This window comes from Schistocerca gregaria, chromosome X (genome assembly GCF_023897955.1).
Source record: "Schistocerca gregaria isolate iqSchGreg1 chromosome X, iqSchGreg1.2, whole genome shotgun sequence".
NCBI lineage: Eukaryota > Metazoa > Arthropoda > Insecta > Orthoptera > Acrididae > Schistocerca > Schistocerca gregaria.
In genome coordinates, this window is record NC_064931.1 from 750,893,719 (window position 1) to 750,906,874 (window position 13,156).

At 40.0% G+C, this 13,156-nt stretch overlaps 1 protein-coding gene across 4 annotated transcripts in view; it reads left to right on the top strand.

The window, feature by feature from the left end:
* LOC126299431 (rho GTPase-activating protein 39) overlaps positions 1-13,156 on the top strand; it is a 319,731-nt gene that overhangs the window by 189,825 nt on the left and 116,750 nt on the right. For 2 of the 4 annotated variants that reach the window (XM_049991331.1, XM_049991330.1), the window contains exon 7: positions 11,750-12,715. The exons of the other annotated variants lie outside the window; for them this stretch is intronic. In XM_049991331.1, coding sequence (XP_049847288.1) covers positions 11,750-12,715 — 966 coding nt within the window. The remainder of the gene's footprint in view (positions 1-11,749; positions 12,716-13,156) is intronic. 4 annotated transcript variants of the gene reach the window in all.

The window sequence follows — 13,156 nt, forward strand, 5'->3', positions numbered from 1 at the left end:
TGATGAAGGTGATGTGGGTTTGAAGGAGTGACAGGCCAGAGCAAGGGGAAACTTTGGTGGAGGGTGTTGGGACAGTGTGTTAACAGAGATTGAGGCCAGGAGGGTTATGGAAGCGAAGGATGTGTTGCAAGCAGAACTTCCATCTGCATGGTTCAGAAAAGCTGGTAGTGAAGGGAAGGGTCCAGATGACCATGGTTGTGAAGCAACCATGGAAATGGAGAATGTTGTGATCAACTGCATGTTGTGCCACAGTTTGACAGTGGGCATCATTATTGTGGCCAAGTGTTTGGTTGTTGAATTCACATTAAAAGCTGTGCAATGATTGCAGGATTGCTGACTTCACAGTTGGCCCTGCAGAATAAGTCTCTGACAGGATTGGAGTACGAAATACTGCGAGGGTGAATTAGACAGGTCTTGCACTTGGGTCTTCCACATTGATTTGATCACTGAAGGTGAAGGATGTGGTTCAGCTGTTCCAGTCTAGAGTGATATTGGTGCTGAGGGCTACACTCCTTTGTAACTGGTTCTTGTGGTTGATGGGGGATTAGGAGTCTGGGAGGATATGGCATGGTAAATCTGTTTGCAGGTTGGGGGATGGTGCCTGTCTGTGAAGGCCCTGATGAAACCTCCATTGTGCCCAGAAATGAGGGACGTCCTATATTTGTGTGTGTGTCTCCATCCTGCTGCTTGTAATTCAGTTCATACACACACATGGGGAAACCTTGCTTCTAAACTAACCAGATAGCCTGCAATTACCTTTTTTTATATAATTATAAGACCTTATTTAATATGTGTGCACATGATAATTGAAAATGAACCTTCAGTGGTGTATAAATTGATAAAATCTTTAGTATACAGTTCTACACAAGTTGTTGCACTTTTTTCCTCGCAAAATAATACGCATCTCTATATGTGTTTATTCTTCTTTGACATAAGTGGAATCTTCTTCATGAATTTTCTTTCTGTGAATCAATCAGGTATTCTTGTTTTCGAAGGCCACCCACACTGATTTCAAACAACTCAGAATTTAAATGCATTTCTTTGTCTTTTCACCTATTAAACAGTAAAAGTATGACTTGAATATTCATCCGTCTTCTGGAAAAAACAAAAACAAAACAAAAAAACAAAAAACGCTGCATTTAGTAGTAGATGTTATTGAAATATAGGGTTTTTCAAAAAGAATGACCTGAGTTTGTATGATAATAAGTACGAAACATGGGAAGTGCTGGCAAGGATATGTGTGTTGTTTGAATGAGTGTTGCCTAGAGTTTTTGAAAATCACCGTTAGATGTCAGTGTGTTTTCTCAGTTTGCAGTCAGTCTGAGGTAGTGCCATTCAACAGAAGGCATTTTGTGTGTACAGTTTGCAAAGAGTGAATCAGTGATTTTGGTCCAGCATGCTTTTCGTAGACATTTTGGCATTGATCTGCATCGTCGTTGTTGCCATTGCCAATTTAAAGAAACGGGATGCTTGTGCAAAGGTAAGAATCCAAATCAACCTTGCACTTCTTATTACACGTGTAGAAAGAGTTTTCCAAACAGTTGAGAGAAGTCCACAAAAGTCTACTCACCGCACGAGCAGAGAACATGCAATGCCTCATACACTATCTGGCGAGTGTTAAGGCATTGTTTAGTCTATAAACCATACAGTCTACAATTAGTGCAAGCTCTTTGGGTTGGTGGTAACTAGTAAATGGGTGGACTTCAGCAGTGCTGTGCTGGAGGACATGGAAGACGATACATTTTTGCCACGATTTATTTTCAGGCCTGAAACAACATTTCGTGAGCATTAAAGTAAACTGACATAACATGCGCTTATAGGGATTCCAGAACTCTCATGACATTATAAAGCACGAAAGAGACTTACCTAAATTGAATGTTTCTTGTGCCATTTCTCATGAAAAAGCAAACAGTCCCTTCTTTTTTGAGCAAAACACAGCAACTCGAATGAGCTATCTTCAGATGCTGCCAAATTGGCTTTTTCCACAACATAAGGAGGACTCTGAGGACTTCCTCTTCCTCTTCAACAGGATGGGGTCCGTCACACTGGCATAACAACATATGCCACACTCTGCCTCAATGATGGATAGGGTGCGTAGGATCCCAAGACACTGCTCTGTATTCCTGGTCTCCAAGATCACCAGACATGACCCCATACAATTTTTTTGGGGATGTGTAAAGGAAAGTATGTTCATCTCCCCTTTACCTCATGACATAAAAGAAGTGAAGAACAAAATAAGAGTTGCCACAACTTCTGTAAAAGCAGATACATTGTGTAAAGTTTATGACAAATTTAGGTATCATCTAGATGTTCTTTGTTCTGCAGCTGGTGGACACTCGGAACATTTGTAACAGCTTAGCTAGAACGTTTAAGATTTTGGGAGTATTTAGCAAGCAATCCCATGTTTATAGTATGTTTTTATCAATAAATATGGAGCTTTGAAATCAGGTTATTCTTTGTGATACACCCTGTATGATTTTATGGATGGCTTCTTGCTGATTTTGATTAACATCTGTAACACAGTAAATATATAAAGCTTCTCCATACCAATGTCTCTCCCACTATGAGACCTTGAAGGAAATTTTGTATGATACAGCCACCAAACACGTTCTCAGTAGCTTAACGAATGGTTTCATGTCCAGTTATTGATCTTTCTGTAAACCGTCCCCCTCTCCCTCCCTCCCTCCCTCCCTCTCTCTCTCTCTCTCTCTCTCTCTCTCTCTCTCTCTCTCTCTCTCTCTCTCTCTCTCTCTCCCCCCCTCCCTCCCCTCCTCCCCCTCCCCCCCCCCCCTCTACCCATACCTGGATCCCTACCCCTTTGTAGATATAGGCACATAAACATCCTTACATACTCTGATTTCTTCCTCTTGTAAGATCATTATTCACAAGTCATGGCAGTCTAAGACTTCTTTTGTCATTCTTTTATCTGATTTAATTTTTATGGTTCCTCTGTGATACAAACATAACTGGGAGTAATGTTTTCAGAATCTTCTTCAAATACATGTTCTACAGATTATGATACTAGCTCTTAATGTGCTGCAAGATATGTGATCTATATTTTTAGTATGCGTTATTTATGAACTACACGGATGGAGACATACGTGGTGTGCAAGTCTGCTTGCAGTTTTTCAATTTGGAACAGTTATTTTGCTGTGTTTAACGTCTTGTGATTCTAATACATTATTGGTATAATATTGAAGTTTTTGGGTTTAGGAAAATCTCCAATAGGATATTCTGTAATTGTGTGTCTTACTAATTCACTGATAGTGTAGATCTGTATCAAAAGCATACCAAAAGTACGTTACTGTAGGCAAATCTCCAATAGGATATTCTGTAATTGTGTGTCTTACTAATTCACTGATAGTGTAGATCTGTATCAAAAGCATACCAAAAGTATGTTACTGCCTGACATTTCCTCCAGTATGAAACCACTCTGCATTAGTGCATTCAAAGGAATTTTTTAATTGTATAAAACAGTTTTGCATGTTATATCTTTAGACTTTTACACTAGTGTTTTCCACCTGAATTATTAGTGGATACCAAATTGAGTTAGGTGTTCTGTAGCTTCTGAGAGTAATCTGGTAAGTTGGTTTCTGTATATATGTATGAGCCTGCAAGCCACATTACAATGTGGGACAGAAAGTACTTTCCAGAATGAGATTTTCACACTACAGTGGAGTATGCGTGGTTATGAAACTTACTGGCAGATTAAAACTGTGTGCCGGACTGAGACTAGAACTTGGGAACTTTGCCTTTCATGGGCAAGTGCTCTACCATCTGAGCTACCAAAGCACGACTCACGACCTGTCCTCACAGCTTCATTTCTGCCAGTTCCTCATCTCCTACTTTCCAAACTTCACAGAAGCTCTTCTGTGAATCGTGCATAACTAGCACTCCTGGAAGAAAAGGATGTTGCGGTGAAATGGATTAGCCACAGTGTGGGGAATGTTTACAGAATGAGATTCTCACTCTGCAGCGGAGTGTGCGCTGATACGAAACTTCCTAGCAGATTAAAACTGTGTGTCAGACCGAGACTCGAACTCAAAACCTTTGCCTTATGTGGGCAAGTGCTCTACCATCTAAGCTACCCAAGTGCGACTCATTACCTGTCCTGACACCTTTAATTCTGCCAGTACCTCATCTCCCCCAGCTGCCCACGAAAGGCAAAGATCCTGAGTTCAAGTCTCAGTCCGGCACACAGTTTTAATCTGCCAGGAAGTTTCATATCAGCCCACACTCTGCTGCAGAGTGAACATTTCATTCTGAAAACATCCCACAGGATGTTGCTAAGCCATGTCTCCGCAGTATCCTTTCTACCAGGAGTGCTAGTTCTGCAAGGTTTGCAGAAGAGTTTCTGTGAAGTTTGGACGGTAGGAAATGAGGTACTGGCAGAATTGAAACTGTGAGAATGGGTCGTGGGTTGCATTTGGGTAGCTAAGATGGTAGAGCCCTTGCCCGCGAAAGGTAAAGGTCCCGAGTTGGAGTCTTGGTCAAGCATACAGTTTTAATCTGCCAGGAAGTTTCAGAAAGTACTTTGTTTACCAACATCATTATCCTCTGTTCACGTTACATTTGTGTGTAGTATGTGGAAAAAGGCTATCGATAAGCCGCAAGATGAGCTCGAATGTTGGATTGTATCATTATGCATGGTGCATACGACTCGGGACAAGTGGGAGATCTGGGAAAAACCCAGGAATTTTTTCATCCGGGAGAAAATTTGGGAAAAACCCAGGAATATTTTAGGATTCTGGGAATTTTTCATTGTTTTAGTTTTCAGCTAAATTTTTGTAACTTTGATTGCTAAGAACCAATACTCTAACAAAGGATATTACTGTATCTCGTTCGCTACTGCAGAATAATACTGCAGCAATAAAACATGAATGGGGGGGGGGGGGGGGCGTAAATATGACTTAGTTGCACAGGAAATGCTCCATGTACATCAAAACACAGTTAATAAAATTTTCTCAGGCTTCTAGCTGCGTCAGGTGGTTAAAATCCCACAAGCTTTCAACTGAGCTCTCCTCAGTCATTGTCAAGTGGTAAGAATGACTGCTGTGTTGCTGTGGCTGCGTCATTATATAGCATAGGTGCTTACACCTATGCTATCCAGATAAATCAGCCGTGGCAAAACACGCCTTAGAAAATGGACACCGAATTCTATTCAATGACACATCTGTTGTTATGAGGACGAAGGGATTTTGGGATAGCGTCATAAAAGAAGGTATTGAAATAGAAACCTCTGAAAACACCACCAACAAGAACGGCGTTTTGCAGCTCAGCACAGCCTGGGACCCGGCCATCACGAGGTTAAAATGGGTGCGATGGACACGGGATGAAAACATTACCGTATATGGCAAGGAAGAGAGCACTAGTGACGTCACAGCCAGCTGTGTGGCTATATAATGATGCAGCCACGGCAACACAGCAGTCATTCTGACCACTTGACAATGACTGAGGAGAGCTCAGTTGAAAGCTCATGGGATTTTAACCACCTGACACAGTTGGAAGTCTGAGAAAATTTTATTAATTCATATCGCCGCAAAACCATGCATTCATACATCAAAACACAGTGCTCATACAAGCATCTGCCAACAGCAAATTGTGTCAAAGGCTTTAGGAAGTCTGTGCAGTGCCTCATGACAACAAATTGCCTCCAATGAGCATGACGTCACAACTTCTTACATTAGATTTGTTTGAGCAGTTGAGTCGCATACGAGTAGTACTTCCCAGCGCACATTGGTCTCTTGACTGTTCATTTCATTTTTAAACGCATCCCTATAGGATTTTGAACATTTTTGAACAAATTCTGAGTTGATTTCTAAATGAATCATAAGTTGATTTTGGAATGTGGGCATAGTGTACGTGATGTCTCCGCCAGGGGAATCTCCATCGCATCTAGTAATAAACTTTCCTGCAGACAAAATGGGGCGGGACTACATAAGCTGAGCAGGATAAAGCGGAATGGGTGAATGCCAGTTGCTGTTTATATGGTTGACTGGGTTTGCGAATTATCAGCATTGTTATAATTACTAGCAAAATCCATATGTTGAGACTACCAAAGTGGAAATAAATGAGTAACAGGAATAAGAGGTAAGAAAGATTATGTATTATCTTCTCGGTGTATCCAAGAAAATGAAATTTTGACAGAAAAGTTTTGGCCAGACTCTTACACTAGTAAAGGCCAGTTGTAGAGTCCCCAGATAGCAGTTCTGTTCTGGGAGTAGTGCGGAAAACGTGTTGTACGAACAGTTAATAACGCCTAACCGGAGAATAAATGTGGAATAACTAAACCGGTGATTGTGGCAGGGTTAGTGAAGTTAACGGGAGAATAAGTTTTGACACTGGCAGGAATAGTTACAAAATTAGTGATGGCGAGGTTGTTTGTTAGGACGAGGAATGAGAAGAAATGGGGACATCACACAAATTTGGGAAAAATATGATAATTCCAAGTTTATTTAAAAATTTTGCACTACTACTTTTTGATCTCATACTTGAGAAGCTGGAGTGTATGAATGAAATGTGAAACTATTTCCTAACATAAAACTTTTTGCTTGAAGGTTGGCCTAATAGGCATTTGATATTAGTACTTCGTGAATTATATTCTGTGGTGTTATAAAAAATGCCAAAACAGTCTCATTTATTTGGCATGTTTTACAATTGCTGCAATATTAGGCAGGCCTATTTCGTTTTATCTAGCAGACAGTGACAAAATACACTTAATCAGATCAAGAAACCACACCAGTCTTGGTTACTATTTGTATTAACAGCTTTTTCCGTATTAGACAACATCATTTCATTTTTTTCATGTAGTAAAATGCTTGACAATCTTTGATGAGATAATAGATTTTTTCCCAGAATGGGAAGCACTCCATGTAAAGCTGTAGCAAGAGTAGAGAGGAAAAAAAATGCTAGGACTTAAGGATTGAAGAAATGTGTACTGTCTTGCTTGTCTCTTGTCTTTACTGGTTTTATGTATCCTGTATTTAATTTTGTGTCTCAAAACAGCAATAAAGAGTGCAAATTTTCTGACCAGTTCTTGTTCTTCTGGTTACAAATAATCCCATCCACTATTAATTGAAAGTTTTTTATTTACTTATTTATTTATTTTTAAAGAAAGAGGGGCAGGACCCGGCCAACTGGGACCAGGAGAGGCACAACAGAACATTTCAATTTCCACTGTCTTGAATTTAGTTTGATGGCATCCATTACAAAATATTATACGTTTCAATTCTACAGAGTGAAGTACAGTGATGTGCAATAGAAAAATGCTGTGTGAAGAGGCGTGCACTGCACTTTGGCACACTTATGATTAAATAAAAAGTCTCACATTTCCTCTAACACACATGTTTTATGTCTCAGACTCTTCAGAAAGATGTGTGCTACAAAATGAACATATTTTTTGAAAAGTCAACTTTTTTAAAATTTTGGCGTCCTACCTCAAACGCTCAAGGGTGGGGGGGACCCTATCTTGCATTTCCCCGGTTCGGATATCTGGGTCCGATGCACAGAGCAGTCTGAGTTGTAATGGAGAGGTTGGTAGTCTCCATGTGACCCATGCTTAAATTTAGTGATTTTGCTGTTTCCTCTTCATCTATTGCTCTCACGTCAAATGAAAACAAAATGGATTTCTGTGACTGGGAGCTGTCAAGTGAATTAAAATACATTTGCATAATTACAGAAGGCTAAAATTTGTCATTAGTTTCAGACTATTTTATTTCTAGCTTTCTGACAGTCGAGCAGTAATCACTTTGCAGAACAATGAAGTTATTTTTGTTGGTTTGCTAAAGAAATTAGGGTTTTATTAATCTTTTCCACTGAGGCAGCCAATTTATTTGAAATGAAGTGTTTAATTCCACCTTATTGGCTAGTTTTAACTGTTCGCTGAATTTCAAGTGCACGTTTTCATCTTATAGCACGTTTGGCATTATGCCATAATAAAGAACCAAACATGAGATAATACAATACTGGTACACCAAGAAAATTTACATCCAAATCTCGACATGCAAATGTGCTCTGTAAGCCAAATTATACATTTTAGTATGGTTCACAAAATTCTGGTGCTCTTGGAGTATCCTCTGATGTCTTGTTTCTTTTATGTTGTAATGTAAGATCTTTTAATGTCTTACACATACGAACATTCGGGCTTCCTGCGTCATCATAGCGGTGCAAGTGCGGTGATGACTGTTATCTATCACTCTCTCGCAACTGCTAAAATGAACCTGTTTCTAACAGGTCGCGGGAATATATTGCGAACAATTGTTTGAAAGGCATTACTTTCAAAGTAAATATCCTTTTACGCAAAATGATCTGTGTGCGAGAATGTACAATGGATTTCTTAAATCACAGAGCATTTGACTCTCATTTAAAAATCAACTCTTTGAGGATGACCATTTAGAATAATTTCGAGCCCAGAAGATCAGACATTTATGTCGTTGTTAAAAATTTTACTGGCACATTTGTGTAATGTATCGTAAAGTGTAACATGCACAAAAAAGATCAGCATTATATGTGAAAGCTTAGCATCTCTTACAGCTTATTAATCTTTGAGACTAATATGTGAAAGCTTTTCTTTTCTTATAGAAACATTGTATATATTAATTTAAACCATTCATGTTTCCTATTTCTGTGTTTGCACTATGGAACAGTGATGTTACTATTGGCTGACTACATCACGTGTCCTGTGCCCAGAACATCCACTGTCATTGGCTGGCGAGATCACATGAATGAGCTATGACTGGCTTACAAAAGTACATCACAATCAAAATTTCCATGCTTCAGAAAGTAACATGCGGTGTTTGGTAACATGCGGTGTTTGGTGGAATTCGAATTTATACTTTCATAACACGAAAATATACAGTGTACATGTTGCAGCAAATTAAACATCTATCAAAACGTGTTTTTTTCCCCCTTGACTTTCGTTTCCTGAAGCGCCAAGAAATTCTATGCTGATGTATAAAACCATAACCATTCAAAGGATTGATAAGTTTTACAGTTTCGCAGAATAGTATACTGTCACTTAACATGGAAAGCGTGTATTTTCACCCTGGAGAAAGTTTATTTTTTACCGAGAAATCCAGGAACTTTACTTCCTTTTTCACGTATACACCCTGTTATGGTAATTTTATCAGATACGTGTGGCAGTAAGTAATATATCACTTGATTCTTCTGAACTCACATGCTTGCTTGGCAGTGTAACAGTACATCTCTTTGTGAGGACAGTGCAATTCTTGTAGTGATTCCAGTAGTGTTGGAATAACACCTCCATGACACACTCGTACTTCCTGACTGAATCCGCACTCCATGACACACTCATGCTGCTGCTCTTTGTATCTTCTCACTATTTCGTCAGTTAATCCTACCTGCTAAGGGTACCAGAATGATGATCAGTACTAGCAAACCAGTCAAACAAGTGAAATCTACCTCTAGCTATTGCCCCATATGTCTCATGAGTAGTGTATGTAAGGTTTTGGAGCGTATGGTGAATTACAATTTAGGCTGGTGGCTGGAGCCCAGAAACCTTTTAACACCAGCCCATTGCGGTTTCCGAAAGCATCGTTTTGCCGTTGATCATCTTGTTGCTCTCTCCTGTTGGAGGACAGGCATCCTCTGTACACTGTTCTCTTGGGGCTTTCTAGATCGGCTACCCATTTTTATTCGTGAATTTATGACAGAGCGCACCTTTAAGGTGCGGGTGCACACCACTCTCTCCCGTACTTTCTCCCAAAAAAACTGGGTGCCCCAGGGCTCCGTGCTGAGTGTTGTTCTGTTTGCCATTGCCATAAATCCAATTATGGATTGTCTCATTCCCAATGTCTCGGGCTCCCTCTTTGTCAACAATTTTACAATCTACTACAACTCTCACCAGACCAGTCTTCTTGAACGATGTCTTCAAGGATGTCTTGATCGCCTTCACTCGTGCAGCACTGAAAGCGGCTTCCATCTTTCTCCCAGTAAGACTGTCTGTGTAAATTTTTGGTGTTGTATGGAGTTTCCTCTGCCTTCACTACACCTAGGCCCTGTCGACCTTCCGTTCGCCGACATCGCCAAATTCTTGGGACGTGCTGGTCTTCCCATGTTTCATATCTTGCAGCTCGCTGTATGCGATCCCCTGGAACCTCTGTGTCCTGATACTTCCTGTGGAGTGGACCGAGTGGTCCTCCTCCGCCTATACCACACCTTAGTGCACTCAAAATTGGACTATGGAAGCATAGTTTACCCCTCTGCATGGCCGAATATTCTTCGGTGTCTCACAGAATGGGTGCTTATGATCATAACAGTTCTGCGCATAAAAAAAAAAAAAAGAGCTTCAACTCGGGACCTTTGTTTTTTACGGGCTAGTGCTCTGTCATCGGAGCTACTCAAGCACGATTCACGACCCATCCTCACAGTTTTAATTCTGCCGGTACATCGTCTTCCAAACTTCACAAAAGCTCTCCATGTCTTTAGAAGGGCTTCTGTGAAATTAGGAGACAAGATACTGCCGGAATTAAAACTGTGAGGATGGGTTGTGAGTTGTGCTTGGGTAGCTCAGATGGTAGAGCACTTGCCCACGAAAGACAAAGGTCTTGAGTTCGAGTCTGGGTCCAGCACACAGTTTTAATCTGCCAGGAAGTTTCATTAGTTGTCTTCTTCAGTTTTTCCTCCAATTACTCCGTGTAGAAAGACTGAAGCAACATTTATTCATACTTTATCAGTTTTGGAAAGAATTTTTGGTTCTTGTTGTTTTCTATAATATATCTGCATACTCGCATCGAATGAGGTGGCACAGTGGTTACCACACTGGACTCGCATTTGGGAGGATGACAGTTCAAATCCACATCCGACCATCCTGATGAAGTTTTTCTGTGATTGCCCTATATCTCTCCAGGCAAATACTGGAATGGTTTCTTTGAAAGGGCACAGCCAACTTCCTCCCCATCTCTGAATCAATCCAAGCTTGTGCTCCATCTCTAATGACCTTGATGTTGATGGGATGTTAAACCCTAGTGTTTCTTCCTTCTTTGGACTGTTACATAATGATGTATAGGTGAACTATACTCAAGACTATAGCAGGAACCCATTAGTTTTATATTCATCTGTAAACATGCTCCTGAGGCCTCTTTCATAGCAACAATGATAAAAATGAAGCTGTCATTTGCCTGCTATAGCCTACACAGGTCTCAACTTAATTTTGGCACTAGTATCAAGTTGTCACACTTGTTATTTTATGAGTGTGAGATTTGTTTTTACTATTGTCATGGAGAAGAAATTTTGGTGCTGTGTGTCAGAAATTGTACATTTTCATGTCTTCTGTTTTATGTTCTTTGCCGGAGTTGTTTTAGACATATAATTGAATCTTTTATTTAATTGAAACAACAAGAAAGATACTTAATTGTCACAGGGTGTATAAGAGTGTATTTTTTGAAATCATTTTACTAAATGATCTTGTGTTTTCAGTTGTATTGAGATAAGTATTTTGTTCAGAACCATGTAATTTACATTTTTAGGGTATTAGCATAATTTCTGATTAATGATGTTGAAGCAGTTGGCATTGCAAAAGTCATACTTTCTGTGTGTGTGTGTGTGTGTGTGTGTGTGTGTGTGTGTGTGTGTGTGTGTAAGTGGGAGGGAGGGGGAGAGAGAGAGAGGGAGGGAGAGAGAGAGAGAGAGAGAGAGAGAGAGAGAGAGAGAGAGAGAGAGTACATAGAGAAAAGAAAATGAAGTTAGGGGGGTTGTATATGATTTTATTTTTATTTTTCATTTTTTTTAGGTCCCCCACTTGACGCAGCAGCAACGAAGTAGTCTTGACAAATATGGTTTGTTATCTGTACATTTGGCTGGAAGTCACCATAGGGATCAAGGATCCTTGCTTGCCAAACAGAGGAGTTTCGATGTAGCAGAAAGTAGCCAAGCTATTGGTGGCTACCAGTTTGGCCATGATATCCATTTGCGTCATTCAAACCAAAGCCAACTACCAGCTCCTCTTGCAAGAAGCTATAGCTTTATGCAACGCCGAGAAAAATATCATCAACACCAAGATGAGGATGATTCAATGCATGAAAAGTATTTCCTGGGAACAGGGAGTGGTAATTCAGGAATGCGTTCTGTGGAGTCTACACCACAGGCTCGGCGGAAGTATCACAGTGGGGGTAGTAGTCGGCAGACATCTGGAACTGGCACAACAGATTACATTAATTTTGTAACTCCTCCAACACAGTGTTATACAAAACATGGATCAAATTCATTAGGTGTTCATTCTGGAAGTAGAGTGTCTAAAGAACTGTTAGATACAGCTAAAGATGATGTTCTGAACATTACAACACCACTAATGCACAGAAAAACTAAATCTGAGTCGAGATATCGTGAGCCAGTGGTGCACCAACAAAAGAAGCAACCTCACAAATATAATTTTGCGAGTATAGAACGACCAGCTCAGTCAGTGGCTTCTTCAAATAAGACTTTAAGTAATGATGAAAATTCTAGCAGTGAAGAACCAACCTCCAGTCCCTCTGCATCATCACCAGCTACATCTCCATGTAGCCCATCTGCACTTAGGAACAAGAAGAGTCACTCGAATACATTCATGCCCGTTGATATTCCCAGGCAGAGGTGCAATCTTCAGGAGGACACGACGAAAAACAATATTCCATATGATGATATGATTTCATCTGTTGGACCTGAACTGAAAGGATTACCACAATCACCACAACCTCTGAGAGAAAGTGGAACACCAAAGGTCTGTTAGTGTGCTTTTATTCTCTCTAGAAAACATGTTAGAAGCAGATGCTTAGTTATAAGTAGAATGAAAGTTTAACTCAGTTGAGGAATGTGTGTTGAAATCCAATATAAGTTTCTGTTAATGCATTAGCTTCATCATAAACAGTATTGTGGTTTGGTTTCACACATACAGAGAGAGAGAGTGAGTGAGTGAGAGTGAGAGAGAGAGAGAGAGAGAGAGAGAGAGAGAGAGAGAGAGAGAGAGAGAAAGAGAGAATTAAAAAAAAAATGCCGTGTTATGAACTGACCTGCAGTAATTATCATGTTGGTAGGAAAGGACTATGTAGGGAGTCATAGACAATTATATAATTGTTAAGAAAGTAATTTGTTCTTGAGAAAAATTATTGTATAAACAGAGGCAAACTTAAAGATACATCAATACCTTAATGATTCAACATTT